Source organism: Zonotrichia leucophrys, chromosome 2 (assembly GCF_028769735.1).
Source record: "Zonotrichia leucophrys gambelii isolate GWCS_2022_RI chromosome 2, RI_Zleu_2.0, whole genome shotgun sequence".
NCBI classification, from domain to species: Eukaryota; Metazoa; Chordata; class Aves; order Passeriformes; family Passerellidae; genus Zonotrichia; species Zonotrichia leucophrys.
In genome coordinates, this window is record NC_088171.1 from 141,303,153 (window position 1) to 141,318,321 (window position 15,169).

The window sequence follows — 15,169 nt, forward strand, 5'->3', positions numbered from 1 at the left end:
TGCCTTGCTGGCAATGTTTAAAGAAAGTAACAAAAGGGTTTCTAAATTATGCATTTTTGCTCCAAGAGGTCTTAATTTAGGGCAGTTCTCTAGTCTACATCACACAGGTTGTTTTAAAGAGGGTTTCTGTAAGTACTCACAAGCGTTCTTTTTTTTGGCATGAAATCCTTCTGAATAAAAACAAAAAACAGACCGCTGGTGAAAACCAACAGCACAGCTTTTAAAATTCCCCTCTCATTCCTATGTTTGAAGGAATATTTGTTTTCATGTACCAAGTTTCATAACGAAATTCACTTTTTATTTATACAATGCTTATGTCCTTTGAAATGCTCAATAAACTCTCTATATGTCTTATTTTAGGAGTAAGTGGCACCTATGCCAGCTTGCAGACCAAGACATCTCAGCCTTTGCTATTTGACATGACACTTTCTACACAGTAAACTTGCCCATCTTTCCATTAACTATTTAACCTACCAAGCAGCTCAGAAATAAAGTGCAAGTACCTACCAGATAATAATCACTACTGCAGATACTCTGAGCCCTTTCAGAGATCCAGAACTGCCTCCATTACATGGTTTATTGAAGCTGGTGTTGGTTTCCAGTGCTGCACATCCTGGTATAGGGGAGAGCTGAGCATCAGAACGCACCTCAAAACCCAGGCAGCCCCAGAGAGGCAAACCAGACATCTTCCCCAACTTTGCCTGCACATACACTGTACTGCTCCTTCATGCTCGCCCCCGCACCGCAACGCCACGGGATGCAAGATAACTCTGGAGCCAGAACTTCATGGCTCGCTGCCTGCCGTCAGTCTGTCTGTCTGTCAGTCCGTCCGTCCTCCGGAACGCCAGCGGTGACAGCGGGAGGAACTCGCCGGCTCCTCCGGGCGCACCGGGATTGAACTTCTTGATTCTCCTTTCTGACTGACAAGTCAGACAGATTTTCCTCCGCCCTGAGGCGAGCAAAGCCCCGTGCAGGCTCCCGGCACGGGGTGGAGGAAGAAGAAAGGGGAGAGGAGCTCGTTCTCGGAGGGGTCTGACCCCACTGCGGGTCGGGTCGGGGGGAACGCACAGTCCGCGTCCAAGGGATGCCGGCTCTGCCTCCAGCAGCCCGCCCGGAGCCCGCCGCCCCCGACGGGCGATGACCCCCGGCCGCGGGGGCAGCGCCTCCGCCAGACAATGGGGAGGCGGGAGGGCGCGGCCGCCCCACCGCGCCCACCCCGCGGGCTCCGTCCCCGTGGGGCCCGGCCCGCCCGCCCTCGCCGCCCGGGAGCCGCCCCCGCCCCGGGGCGGCAGCGCTGTCCCGTCCCTACCAGAGGAGCGCCCGGCCCGCTCCCGGGGGAAGCGGGGGCGGGCGCAGGGCGCGCCTTCCCGGGCAGCGGGGTCACCCTCCCGCCTCCCGGCGCCGAGAGCCCCCCGAGCGAGTCCCTACCTGCCGGCGCCGCTCCGCCTCGCCCCCTCAGCCCGCGCCGCCGCCCGCCCGCCGCCTGCGCTCACGGCCGCGCCGCCATCTTGCGCTTCACAAACTACTGCACTTCTTTCGGGGCGGGGGGGCGGCGGATGGGCCGGGAGCTCCCAACGCCGCGGCCGCCCGCGCCCTCGCCTCGCCCCGCGGCGCCCACTCGCATCCTCCCGGCGCGGCGCTGCCCTGGGGCGGGAGCGCGGCGAGCGCGGACGGCGCGGCCCCTGCCTCAGCCGCCCTGGCAGCGAGCGGGGGCGGAGCCGCTCCCGCCGCCCCGCCCGTCAGGCGGCGGACACCGGGCGCGGGGGCTGCCCCGGCACCGCAGCGCCGCAGCCCGGGGACACCGGCGGCTCCTGGGCGGCCCGGGCTGGAGCGGGGGTGGCGGGCTGGGAGCCCCGGGCGGCAGCCGCGCCCCCGCTGGCAAACTTCGGCTCCGCGCTCGGGCCTCCCGCCGCGGCCGGGACGGGCTGAGGGACAGCGGCGCCCCCAGCCCGGGAAGGGCTTTGCTGCCGCTCCCGCCCGGAGCTGCCGCCGAGGGTCAACACGGCCGCAGGGTCCCGGCACCCAAACCAGCGCGAGTGAGGACAGAAGGAGCGGCTCTAACGAAAATGGCATTTCCCACACCCTGGGTTGTTGGGGGTTTTTTGTTAGTTAGAGAACTTGGAGAAAGGAGACCTCTCTCCCTTTACTACGTACAAAATCTTTTAATCAGTATTTGGGTTTAACTCTCACTGCCCAGTTCTCAAAAATGTTGTTTCCCTACACTATTTTTCTCATCACGGTGCACTATTTTGGGTCAGACAGTAAAGTGTGACACTTTCCTCAAGAAAGAAAAAAGAAATACATAGGGAACGCTTAACTGTTCACAGGTGGACACAAAAGATGGAAGATTTACACAATGGGGAAGCTTTTTAAAAATCTTCCTAGGTACAGGACCCTGTCGAGCCTAATGGCAGTGCTCAAAACAGAAGTTTTATCCCAGGAATGTTTCTGGTTCCTCAATTCCACACTGTGCTCTTAGGAGATGCACTCAACAGGCTGCCTGCCTCGAGTCACATTGAAATTGGCAATGTCAGCCAAGAAGGAGATCGAGTTAAGGACATTAGTTCATTTATTACATTGCCAATGTTATAAACTGCATTAAAATGTAAATTTTCTTTTTTTTCTTCTCCTGAGCTTGTCTTTGCTCTATAATCCATACACTGAGAGGAGAGGAAGCTGATCACATGCAGTTCTTATTTTAAAACCATAGTATTTGTCCTTGTGTCTTAAATGCAAGATTATCAATGATCAAAACTGTTCTGTGATTAAAATAGAGCAGACCACCCACCACTAAAAAGAGATGAATTTTTTATTAATACCCACCAAACAATACAGAGAAAAAAAATCTACATAGCACACCAATGTTTGAACAAACACAGTAGAAGGACACAAAAAGAGACCACTACTGACAGAGGTAAGAAACCAAACACAGAGAAGGATTGCACAGTTTGGCGTTCAGTATCACCACACGTTGTGTACATGAGGTGACAGAACAGCAGAGTGAAGGGTCATGCCACATATTTTACCATGATTTATATAAAATTTTATTTTCATATAGTTAAACTTTGTCTTACTTTTTAAATAACTATCAAATTAACAGATAATTTTTCTCTGCTGGTTTGAAGAGAAATACTTCTTCAAAACAGGGTACTGCTTTGCTTTACTTCAATATATTTATCACCAACAATATATTCACTTTTATGTAATAAACAGATATGATTCTTCCCAGGTGACTAGAAAACTATTTACAACTGAATTCAACTACAAGCCATCTGATGAATTAACAATTTGTGGTAAAATGCTTTTCTCCAGTATTAAGATTGTCATTATTACAAGCAACTTTACCTTAGAAAGTTACAGTAGTAAATCTTGCTTTGTTTCAAGTTAGGTTTTCTTTTAAAGAGAGGTACTGAAATTATCTATTCAGATCTGCTGAGTTCAAAAGGCAATCACAGCAGTATGTCACATTAAAATATACATATCTAGAAGGGAAATATCAAAGTCATTAAATGACTTTCTTTGAGCTTTCTTAATAAATTTTAAGATATATCTGTATAAATATATATGTAGACGTAGTATTTATTGAACAATGCAAAGAAAAAACAGCATGCAGTAAAAAGAAAACATTACAGAGTGTGTCAAGTATGCTGAAATCAAGTATCATGTATAACTGAAGGCTGTAATTTCTTTCTTCATTGCCTAAGAAGAAAAAAAGACCAATTAGGAGTCAGTGTGAATACAAACTTAAGAAACCTGTTTGCTACTTCATCAAAAGAAGTGAGAATGTGTGCACACAATTGATGGCAATGATTTAGCCAATGCATGTGCTACCACACCACTGTTCTGTACTCACTGGCTCCAACACACCCTTATGCACCCAAACCAGAGAGCAGGCTAGGAAAACTGCAGGGATCTGTATCAGGGGATTATGGATCAATGGTGCTTTCAGCAATTAGAGGAGACAGTTCCCAAAGAGCCACAGCTAAAAGCTGAACTGTTCTTTTCTGCACTCTGAATAAATACTTGTTAAAGTCTCTGTTTTCATACAGTAGAACTTACTCCTGGACTGATTTGTGCAATCTCTTTGAATAGGAAATATTCTTTGGTCAAAGGTCAATGAAGCAGAAAACAAATCAAGTTCTGTCACAAAAGCTCACAAGCACCAGGATAACAAACGTGCTAAATCATGTAATTTATGATAGATAGGAGGAGGGTGCATTTTTCAGGAATGGCATCCTGCATCCAAGTAATCCTCACTGTTGCACAATCAGAGCAAGAGCATCTGACTCTCTATCAGATGTGGAAGGAGAGATCAAGATGACCAGAATCCAAGAGAAGAGGCTTCCTGTTTTTTAAGGAAAACTGAGATGCATAAAAAAATTTTATCTATTCTTATGCATGACCACCTGGAAGACAAATGGATTCAAGGACTTTGAAGCTGAAGACTGAATATCCAACCTATCTAAATCAACTCAACGTTGGGAATGTCAGACTGGGACCATGGGTTACTGTGGAGTATTTCTGCCAAGTTCTGACAACATGGAAATCCTCTCTTACAGGAAGAGATTACAGAACCTGACTCGTTAGCATTAAACCTCCATAGGCAGGAAGCTCCCATATATGAAATGAAAGCTGCTTGAGCCATTCTAGCTAAAAAGCAAGTCTGGTGAGACTAAAGTCTCTTCTTGTTATGCCTCATACTTAGTTTCTTTTCAGGAATGGAGTGACTGCTATACAAGTGTTACCACGTGTGAGTGCCCACAAGAGGAGAACGAGGAAGTGACAGACTGAGAAAAGCACCCTCCTTTCACAGCCCCCCCAGGACTGAAGAGGTACTGGAGCAGGAGTGGTGACAGACTGGGCTGAACTGCCTTGAGAGGGCTCTGGGGGCACCCATCATCTTCAAACCTTTTCCTGCTGGAACTGCCAGCAGCTAAGCCAAATGCAACAATAGTTTTGCAATACAGAGAAATGTCTTCCAGACTGTAATGAACAAATCTTGTAACACAGGCAACTAAGCAGCAATGAGTAATACTAAATAACCATGACATTCACAGGGCACACGTACATATGCATAAAACACACCTATAATAATGACAGAAAGTGCTACAAGACAAAAAAATTACCTTCACTAATTCGTTTTTGTCACCATCTTCCCGGTGCTGGTAAATGCACTGGCTAAGGACAGCATACAGTTTCTCCATGCGAAATATACTGACGTTCTCAGTTACCACGGCAATAGAATGCAGCACTTGCTGAAGAAAAAAAATGGAAACCAGAGTTCAGAATAGCACAAGATAAGCAGCAAACAGAAAAGGTAGGACAGGTGTATGGCCAACTTCCCATGTGGAACTTTTTAACTGCTGCCAAAGAAGTGACTGCCTGCTCTTGTAAGTGTTCATTGAGTTCTAGGCCTATTATCAAGCAAATAAATGAAAAAACTCAAAACCCCAAACAAAAAAAAACAAGCCCAAACAAAACCAAGCAGCTACAGTTTGGAAGGTCACCCAGCTTATTGTCTGCAAGTGAATTCCAAAGAGCCTAACACACACAGCAAGTTCCAGTGGCACCCCTGTTAAGGAGTCAAGTTTTCTAAAAGATGCATTTGACGACTGTAGCTCTGTCCTCACAGCTGAGAGCTCTGTGGTACCATCTCTGCAGTGGGCAGTTCCTTCAGAGCACACAATGCTGGCACCCTCACTCCTGAGAAACCCATGTGCATTGCCTACAGACACAGACATGAACACCACCTTCCTCACAGAGGAAGTGCAGGGGCAGGCACTGAGCCACCTCTGCTCTTTGCTGACCACTGACAGGACCCAAGGGAACAGCATGGAGCTGTGTCAGGGGAATTTAGGCTGGATATAAGGAAGAAGTTCTACACCCAGAGGGTGGTCAGGCAGTAGAACAGGCTCCTCAGGAAAGTGGCTACAGCACCAAGATTGACAGAGCTCATGAAACATTTAGACAATGTTCTCAAGCTCATGGCAGGATTGTTGGGAGTGCCCTGGGCAGGGCCAGGAGTTGGACTCTAACCTTCCCAGATCCCTTCCAACTCAGGATGTTCTATCATTCTATGAACACAAACCCATAAAATTTCCTTGCTTAGGAAGCCTGTCTTGAAAAGTTAATTTCTCTCTTCTCACTCCATTTCTTATCATGGCAGATAAACAGCAGCCTCCTCTGGTTTGACCCACCTCCAGGACCTCAACCTCAATTTCCTGAATTCTCCTCACTTCAACATCTCCAGATAAAGGCCAGGTCCATCTACCCTCTCCAACTCATGCAAAGGAACTTCTCTGACCCCCTGCAGCTAGGCACATTTTTGACCCTTTCAGGAACTGTATTGTAGGGTAACAACTTCTCTCCTATAGGGACTGGAAAAACCTTGTAACACTGTACCTATATGAATGTAAAATTCTATCACTGGATTTTGAAAGTGTTTGAGAAGATATTAGTATTTTATCCAGAATGACCTTTTAAGTCAACATGCTAACTTCAAAGTCCTAAAGTCATCTCTGCTAAAAATCAGTGTACTCTTTCAGTTCCTAATAAATGAAAACATGCAAACAGCAAGCCAAAACAACCCCCAGTCCATCATAAAAACCGCCAAGACAATAATAACCAACAGTACTACCAGTTTGCCAGTGGGCTATTTTAAAATCTAACAAGCCCTTTTACATTAACAATAGGAGATAATCCAGTCTCCTAAAATTTTAGTTCGCCAAAAGCAAGAACAGCAGCCTACACTAGCTGTGGAAACTAGTCATAGTCCATTACAGGTTGAGTTATTTCACCAGCTATATATCCCTCCCATACTTTGTCTGAATTGACTGGTTAACAACTGACTTAATTTACAACTCTGTAAGTAGCAAGAAAATGTCCTACTTTGGTATTAAAAAAATTAAAATTTAAACTTACTTTGAGCTCACAGTAATCCACAAACACTCTCTGTGTGCCCATTTTCACTGCCTTCCCAACACATCCCAGCTGCTTCTCTTCCACCTGAGATGATCTTGCACGAGTCATACGGTGTACCCACAACTCTGTAACAACACAAATTTCTTAAGTCAGGATTTCTCTTTCTCTGAAACACAGTAAGAGTGAAGTACCCTGTACTTGGAGAAGAGAACCTCTCTGCAACAACAGACAACTGTTACCATTTTTCACTGATAAATGCTTGATGCTTTTACCTCCTTTCTGGCAAAAATCTCTGCTCCATGAAAACTAGAGACTTGAACACAAAAAAGCTCCAACACAAGACAAAAATGCAGGGGAAAAAAACAGGGGAAAAATCCTGTTGCCATTACAGCACTGTGCTGTAAAACTCCAAAGTAATTTAGCTTAGAAAACACATCTTACTGCAAACACTAGGACATAACTCTTCTATTCCACACATGAGCCTGGGTGCACACTGTTTGAAGCACAGCTTTTTAACTAATGCTTCTTATTGCTGGAAAGATCCTCATGCAATAAAAGAAAGCCATTGTTTGTTTTTCAGTTAGGTACTATTTGAAAAATAAACCGCAGAATCAGAAACCCAGCAGCTACAGAAATACACGAGTTTGGCTGGCATAACTCGAGGGGCAGCACCATTATGCAAGAAACTGTGCACCAATTTGAGAGACAAGTGAGAACAGAAATCAGGAAGGCTAAAACCTGGCAGGTAGTGTAACCCTCCTGAGGAGGAATCAGGGGGTGAATGACCTGTTTGATCTCTCACTTACCATCTGAACGTCCATCTTCAGAAGTTCCAGCTTTTTGACAGTCTGGCATCTCACTCTGCTCTCTTAGGTCTGAATGTTCTCTCCTTTTTCCAGAAGGAGATTTGCCCACAAGGGGAACTCTCTCTCTTTCATTTTCTGTCCCATTTTTCTGTCGTTCTTGAAGTACATTTTCATGTTCTTCAGGAGTATCCTGAGAGGATGCAAATTCAGTGCAATCTGTGCCAGACTCTTCATTGCTCTCCACTTCATTTTGGTCTTCAGGAATTTTATTCTCTTTATTGAACTGAACATTCCTCTTCTTTGCTGCAATACTTGAAGACTCTCTATTCCTTTTGCGTTTTCTTTTTGACTTCTCTACAAAGAGATACAAGCAAAAGTAATCCAAAACAATACCAAAACAAGAAACATGCTCATCTTACTTGTCTGACAAGGAAAATGACAAAATGAGCTTAAATACCACTGCCCATCTCCCCAGACATGTGTCTAGAGAAAAAATTGGTGTTTATTAGAGTCACGTAGCTACTAGATTTTAAAAGATCCAGCTACAGAATTTAATTCACAAAACCAACAGCTTCAAGAGGTTATGAAAACAGAAGTCTTACTTTAGACAGGAAGTCTTACTGGAAAGCAAGATTATTAAGTGACTTAGTCATCTAATATATGTGAACAGAAACATATTTGGAGATGAACCTCAGAATCTGTAAATCTCACAGAAGTTAGAGACACATTGGGAAAAGCTGAAGAGGCACTTTTAAGGGAGTATTTGCTGGAGAAAAAATCCTCCACAGAGATTTCCACCTCATAAGCTTTCTGATTCACTTAACCTTGTTCAATACAAACGTGTCATTTTCCCTTCCAGAAAACCCCACCACCCTTTGTACTCAGAGTACCACACAAGGCCTGTGGGTCAAGTCAGTAGCAAAATTCCCAGACATGCCAGCAAGACCAGGAAATGTCACATCATGTCATGTGTTTTAAACCCTTTTTTCCCCCCATGTACTATTCATGGTAAAAACTGAAGAAAATAATGATCTTTCCTTTACATGTTATGATTATTGCTCCCCTTTGTTTAACCCCTTCCCCTTCAACTGGAAATCACAGGAATAGAGTTTAATGTCTGAGGGCAGGGAAGGGGAAAACACTGTTGCATATAACTAAAAACTAGGTAAGCATTCAGAAACTGCCATGTCCAACTTTATGAAGAGGTAGCAATGTAGGAGCCATTAAATAGCAGTGGGCCACTAAGGGCAGTGTCTTACAGTGTCAACTAGCCATTGTACTTGGACTTGACATCCATACTGAATGAATGACCTCTGGATTTATCCCATGTTTTGCAGCATATTAAAATATGGAATGCCTCTGGCATGAAGAACCAGGCATCGTAGGAACCTGTTAAGTCACAAGAACAGCAGCTTCAGCACCTTCTCCAGGAAAGCCTGAGTAAAACACAACTTGCCTTTAGGGCAGGGGGTACTGACATCCACAGGCACTGCTAGGATCTTCAGTTTTTCATTACACTTCGGATCTGTTTTCTTACACCCAGGAACAGAGTCCTCTGGCATTTCACAGAAGGAAGAGGAAGCACAGTCTGAACCTTGCAATAAAGAAGAGAGAGCAAAGAAGGGTGTCTTGCATGGCTGGTTACAGATCCTGAGCTAAGTCTTTCATTCCTCAGTGCCAAAGAACATACCTCTCTGCTTACGAGACTCTTTGATTTCTTGGCAGCGGCGTTCGAAATCCTCATCCATCTCCTCCCTCACTATGGAATAGGCAGTGTCTCTCAGAGCACAGGCCCTGTGCCTGAGGAGGCGATCTGAAATTGTACAGCCACAATTGAGTGCTTTCTTCCAGCCAATGAACCCCTTCATTCTGTTTACTTAGAAAGTTTTTTCTCTTGTCATAGGTAGGTTCTGAAATGTTATCTCAGTCAATCTTTTCAGCATGCCAACTGATAAGTTAATTTTAAAGCAAAAGCAGTAGCTTCCAATCAACATATCTACCACAATTACATGCCCAAATAAGTTTATTTGATACTGCAACATTCACAACCTGGCCAGAAATGCTCTCTGGGGATCTTTTAAATGATCTAATCTCACATCTACTGTACACAAATGACAGGTAAATTTAAAATTTTGACAAATTAGTGATAAAACCACTCACCTCCAGGATCTTTAGCTGGGTTGTACTCTAAAGCATTGCTACAGATTAGATCAATGTCTTTTAGAAAGTCTCTTGCAGTTGGGTACTGGTGCATGTCAATCTTGGACAGAACTGTGGAGAGGTCCATGGGCTGTTTAATAACAGCATTGTAATCAGGTACCTACAAAGGAAATATACATGCTCAGAGATTTAACATAGCAGCCACCAAAAATAATTATTTTCATAAAGTCAAATAAAGTACTTGTTAAAAATCCCAATATGATGCATCCAAATATGTGGAGATTACCCAAGCAGCTTCTTGAAAACAGAAAGACTATTTCAGCTGGTTTTGAAGAGACAGGCTAGAAGAGGGCAAAACAAAGAAGCAGGGAGGTGAGAAGAATGTGTGGGGCAGAGAAGGTAACCAGCATCCAGAGTGGAACTTGTTTCACTTCCTTTTGGAAAATAACAGCAAAAAAACATTTCTCAGTAAAGTCACCTGAAATTCTCTTTGGTTTTGGCAGCAAGAAAAAGGATGCAGGAATTGCACCATTGAAGTACCTATCCTGGGCACCTAGAATGAGATAGCTGGACCCAGGAGTACCAATTTCTTTATTCTGACAATAGAAGGAACCTAATGACTAGTTCAGATGAGGACATCTATGTTTGTTTAGATTATTCAGATCTGGAAATTACAAGTAAAGGAAAGAGGTCAGTGGACAAGTGGGGAAACAGGACCTTGTGGAAATGCAAAGCTATCTCAAATTTCCAGCTGACTTCGAAGTATGTGCCCCAGCCTACACTTATTTAATGAATTAAATGAGAAGCATATGGGAGGAAGAAAAAAAAAATCACAAAGCCTTTATGGTTGATGCTTTAGCAAGGAAAGTCCCCTGAGAACAGAATCTGAAAATCTGACAAACTGCTACTTCTACTCCTATTCTTGCAGGAACTATTGACAGATAATTAAAGAGCTTTACACTTTAACTAAAACAACCCTGGAAGTACTGGAAGCACTGTTTATAATTACAGAGAGAAAGAGAGATCTCTGCTTTCTAGTACTGTAATACACCTATGTATCAAAGTCTTTTCACAAGCAAACTGTGTTGGCATTTGATATAATTGGTACTTGGACTAGATGATCCTTGTTGGATGACCCTTCTAATGGAAATAATCTCAAGTTTTAAAGAGGTTTTAGAAGGAACACAGGGGCTTAGTGAACACTCATATAACAAATAACAAATATTATTAATATTTATAATTAATTATAATAACATATATTAATTATAATAACAATATATGAATATTTATTATTAATTATAATAACAAATATTTGAGTGACCCAGAGTCAAAAAAAGTAAAAGCAAAACAAAACTTCACCTCCCATATCCTGGAGATTCATAATGCTATGATCCTAAAGACAAAGATAAACCTTCCTAGAAAGAACACACAAACACTGAGGAACACACACACAGAAATTGTGAATACACACGGGTATAGTGATATTGCAGATCAACACTAAATTTACCTCCTGTGGGTCAACAGGCTTTGTGAATGCCCTGAAACGCCTGTCAATGACGAGCCTGTGAGTCACATCCCGCAGGTAAATCCTCAGCTCCCGCAGCGTGTCCTCCTCCTGCTCCTCCAGCTGTTTGAGCTCCTCCTCCGACAGCTGCCGAGGCTTTGGGGGCGGTGCCACAGGCAGCACTTCCAGGGGCTGCCGAGCTGAAATGGAAAACTTCAGTCAATGAATGGTACTCAAGTACAAGCACATGAAAAATAATTGATAGAAAATTGCCCCAAAGGAAACACTGTATTGTATTAGTTGTTAACTTACTGCTAGCCAAGTTTTATGTTATGTTTTGAATATCCTCACCTGAGTTGTTTTTTGATGCAGGAGGTTCAGCAGCTTGCTTCATAACCAAGTCCTCAAAAAAACTTCTTCTTTCAGCACAGGTAGGCCACCGGATTTTGAAAACTTCTTCACAATCATTATTAAATAAAGCTTTTATCTGAAGCATGAAGAGAAAAAAATTTCAGATATAAGGCCATGCACATTTTTTGTATTTTTTAATATGCTATTCCAAAAAGCTGAGTGCCTTTCTAAACTAAACGGAATATTCATCTGGGTAAGATAAGCTTTGTAAAGTTGTCTTCTTGGCTGTAAAAGGCTAAATTTTCATAGAATGGCAAATTAAAACACCTGCTCTGAGGAATGATACCATCTAGAGTTTAGGCTCCATGAAAAAAAGATGCGATAAACCACTGATTGGAGAGTCACCACTTCCAAGGTTGGTTATTTTGTATTTACCTGCCTTTCTGTTCTTTAGCTTGAATCTTTATGGCAGCTATGGAGGGAATGGGCGAGTGCCAGCTTTTTGTTAAGGTGGCTTTTAAAATTTTGTTTTTAATAAATTTAAATGAAGTGTCTAAACTTGCATTATTTCCAGCCTGTAGTCTGTTCTTCCATCTCTGTTACCAAAGGGTATGGAAATAATTTCATTCCTTATTTTAGAAAGCATTTAACAACATCACAGTAAGTTTTTCTACCAAGACAAAATAATCAGAGCATCATATTCGCATTTTGACCACCTTCCTTTAACACTCTCTGATGTTGTTTCTGAAATCCCAGTGCAGCTTGAGGGGACTGGGGAGGTAATTTTACCACCACAAATGTCCAGAAAGCTCAGCAGATAATCTTACTGAATTTTGTTAAGGAATACAACTAAAAATTGATTTCTAAGTTACTTAAACGGAAGTTGGACTTTATCTTTCCAGTATGTCAAGTTTTCACCTACCAGATGTAAAAATAAATGGAAATAATAATTAAATTATTGAAATTTGAGATGACACTCCATCAATAACAGTGTGACCACTGTACTTTTCCAGTAAAAACAGCTTTCACTTTTCAGTAAAATGATCTTTTTCCTATCTCAAGCACTGTATATTCTTCACTAAGCACACACCTCACCATCTTGCAGTCACCAAAATGACTGCCTGAAGCAAATTTGTACATCTGTCTAATAAGCATCAGTGTGCGAGAAGGGTGAAACATTTGGGTTAAAGTCAATCCTTTTGCTCAGAAAACACTCCAGACAAATGTTTTCACACCATTGTTTTGTCTAAGCAAATTTTAAGAGACCTTTAAGAATGTTTGAGTGCCCAAATAGTAACAGCATGAATTTGCTTTAGAGTGGTACAGCACTCCCATGCTTAAAGGAGTTATAAACTAACAAACATAAAAGGAAAAGTAAAAGAAGTATTGATAAATACCTCTTCTGGGAGATCTCCATGTTTTACATCAGTTGTTGCAAGGAGCAGAACTGGAGCAAATGTTGGGATGTTCTGCAGTAGTGTTGTGAAAACAGCTTTCACTGTAGGTCCCACAGTGTCCCACCACAAAGGGATCTGTGGCACATAAATGATGCTTGGTGCTGTTCTCTGAGCTTCTCGCATCAACTGGCAAAATGGAAGCTCAGGTAAGAAAACTACATGCTGTAGAACAGGATACTAAATAACTACACATCAAACTGTCTTATGAAATACAAGTACATGAAGCTAAAACATCAGGACAAATCAATAAATTCACTACTCCTTAACAATACGGTAAAATTTTCACTATGATTCAAACACAGACATGGCTACACAGACAGAAACAGACTTGAACCTCTGCCCAATTTCAGAACTTCTTATGTGTAAGAGAACTCCTAAAGAGCCTCAGCACTCAGCCAATCTGGTAGGTGCACCCAAAAAAACACAACAGCCCTTCAGCAAGATGTATTAGCTTGGAGAAATTGCCACACAAGTGCAACTACACCAATTTCAGTTCAGAGCACACATACAAAGACCTACATGAGAAGCCTGCTTACAATGCATAATTTCAAGCACAATTTTATAAGAGGTGACCATTCTTTTGTCTGCCTGAAGAGCTAAATCACAACTTCTTACTACCAGAAGATCCATCAGAGCAGATGATATGCTTTGGAAGAGCACAAGCCACGCTTACAGATGGCACCTCAATCACAGGAGACAAAATGCATCTACTGCCAGAGGGAAGTGACAAATTTCTCCATGTGCCCTCTCAGATTAACAATATTCAGAGAGTTCCTGTCAAAAGGTGGGGAAGCACACATGGTATATCCAGGCACTCACTACACAGGGTAGTTACTCATCCACAGATGCAACCATCACAGAACAAAAGGAAAATTGCTCCTCCTGTGTGACAAAGGAGCTATGGAATGTGTCTGTCCTGACTCCTACAGCTCTCCAATGCTGCTACTAAATTCTGTGAATTGTGAATTCTGTGAAGGTAAAAATATTTTAATACAGAAATGCCAAACACCACCATGTATTCCCTGCCTAAAACTAAAGAAGGACACCAGCACTAATCTGGTTATATTTCATTTTCCTAGCGAAGGAAAGCACACCAGTGTAACAATCTTAGTGTTATATGAATTTTAATTTATTTCCTGCATGTACTACAAGCTGTATATGTACAAGAAGAAACCCTTTTCCCCCAAACCTTGACTGTCCTATGAATGTAATAATAAACAGGGCTTCAGAAAGTGCATGATGCCATCAGGCTGATGCAGAGCCATCTACTGAGAGCACAGAGGCTTAAGAAGCAATGAAAATTTCCTGGATGCAACACAGACCAGCAGGATTTTTTGGCCACAGAGAGTGCTTTATTAGCAGCACCTCCCATCTTCCAGAGCTGCTAGCAACGCTCTCACTGCTTCCTTTCAAAAGGAAAACATGACTATGTATACCATCCTTATACAGTATCATTCCATCTAGAAAATAAAGTGGATTTCCAGACAAAAGTAAACATAAAAGCCTATCCCAACCAGGCCTCCTCCATTAACATTATTTCACAAATTTACATACAGTTTATATTCAGTTTATGAGTCATACCAGATTAATGAGAAAAAAGATACCTGTGCACATGTTTCTTCTGGGGATGTGATGCTAACAAACAAAGCAGGCAGGTCTAGTGTATAAACAGGGAACTTCTCCAGGGCATGGATTACTGCAGGTGCCAGATGAAAAGCCTGCCCACACCCTGGATCTTCAACTAATAGGAACCGTGGCCTGAAAGATGTTGGCTGGCAACGAGGATTTCTACAACAGCAAGAAGAAAACAAGTTTAAAAACAAGTGATTAATAGGCACACAGATGTTGAAGTTTTTCCTATATGCTTTTTTTTTTGGTAAATATACTCCTTGTTCCATGAAATAATAAGCCAGACTGATCAGGAAGACTATCAAAGCCTATTTTCTCAAGAACTGGTACCATTTCCACTA

General features: G+C 42.8%; 2 protein-coding genes across 9 annotated transcripts in view; both read right to left on the reverse strand.

Moving 5' to 3' along the window:
• ZHX1 (zinc fingers and homeoboxes 1) overlaps positions 1 to 1,701 on the reverse strand; it is a 28,722-nt gene extending 27,021 nt beyond the window's left edge. For 3 of the 6 annotated variants that reach the window (XR_010439250.1, XR_010439249.1, XM_064706638.1), the window contains exons 1-2: positions 1,429 to 1,701; positions 508 to 613 (exon numbers count right to left, since the gene is read on the reverse strand). The gene's annotated coding sequence lies outside the window, so the exon portion shown is untranslated. The other 3 variants (XM_064706641.1, XM_064706642.1, XM_064706640.1) reach the window with 3 other exon arrangements.
• Positions 1,702 to 2,791: 1,090 nt separating this feature from the next.
• The window catches only part of ATAD2 (ATPase family AAA domain containing 2), a 30,523-nt gene continuing 18,145 nt past the window's right edge, over positions 2,792 to 15,169 (reverse strand). For all 3 annotated transcript variants that reach the window (XM_064706645.1, XM_064706644.1, XM_064706643.1), the window contains exons 18-28: positions 14,804 to 14,987; positions 13,140 to 13,325; positions 11,743 to 11,878; positions 11,395 to 11,591; positions 9,888 to 10,047; positions 9,418 to 9,540; positions 9,184 to 9,321; positions 7,728 to 8,081; positions 6,922 to 7,046; positions 5,127 to 5,255; positions 2,792 to 3,699 (exon numbers count right to left, since the gene is read on the reverse strand). In XM_064706645.1, the coding sequence (XP_064562715.1) occupies positions 3,661 to 3,699; positions 5,127 to 5,255; positions 6,922 to 7,046; positions 7,728 to 8,081; positions 9,184 to 9,321; positions 9,418 to 9,540; positions 9,888 to 10,047; positions 11,395 to 11,591; positions 11,743 to 11,878; positions 13,140 to 13,325; positions 14,804 to 14,987 (1,771 nt within the window). In that variant the 3' untranslated portion in view covers positions 2,792 to 3,660. The remainder of the gene's footprint in view (positions 3,700 to 5,126; positions 5,256 to 6,921; positions 7,047 to 7,727; positions 8,082 to 9,183; positions 9,322 to 9,417; positions 9,541 to 9,887; positions 10,048 to 11,394; positions 11,592 to 11,742; positions 11,879 to 13,139; positions 13,326 to 14,803; positions 14,988 to 15,169) is intronic.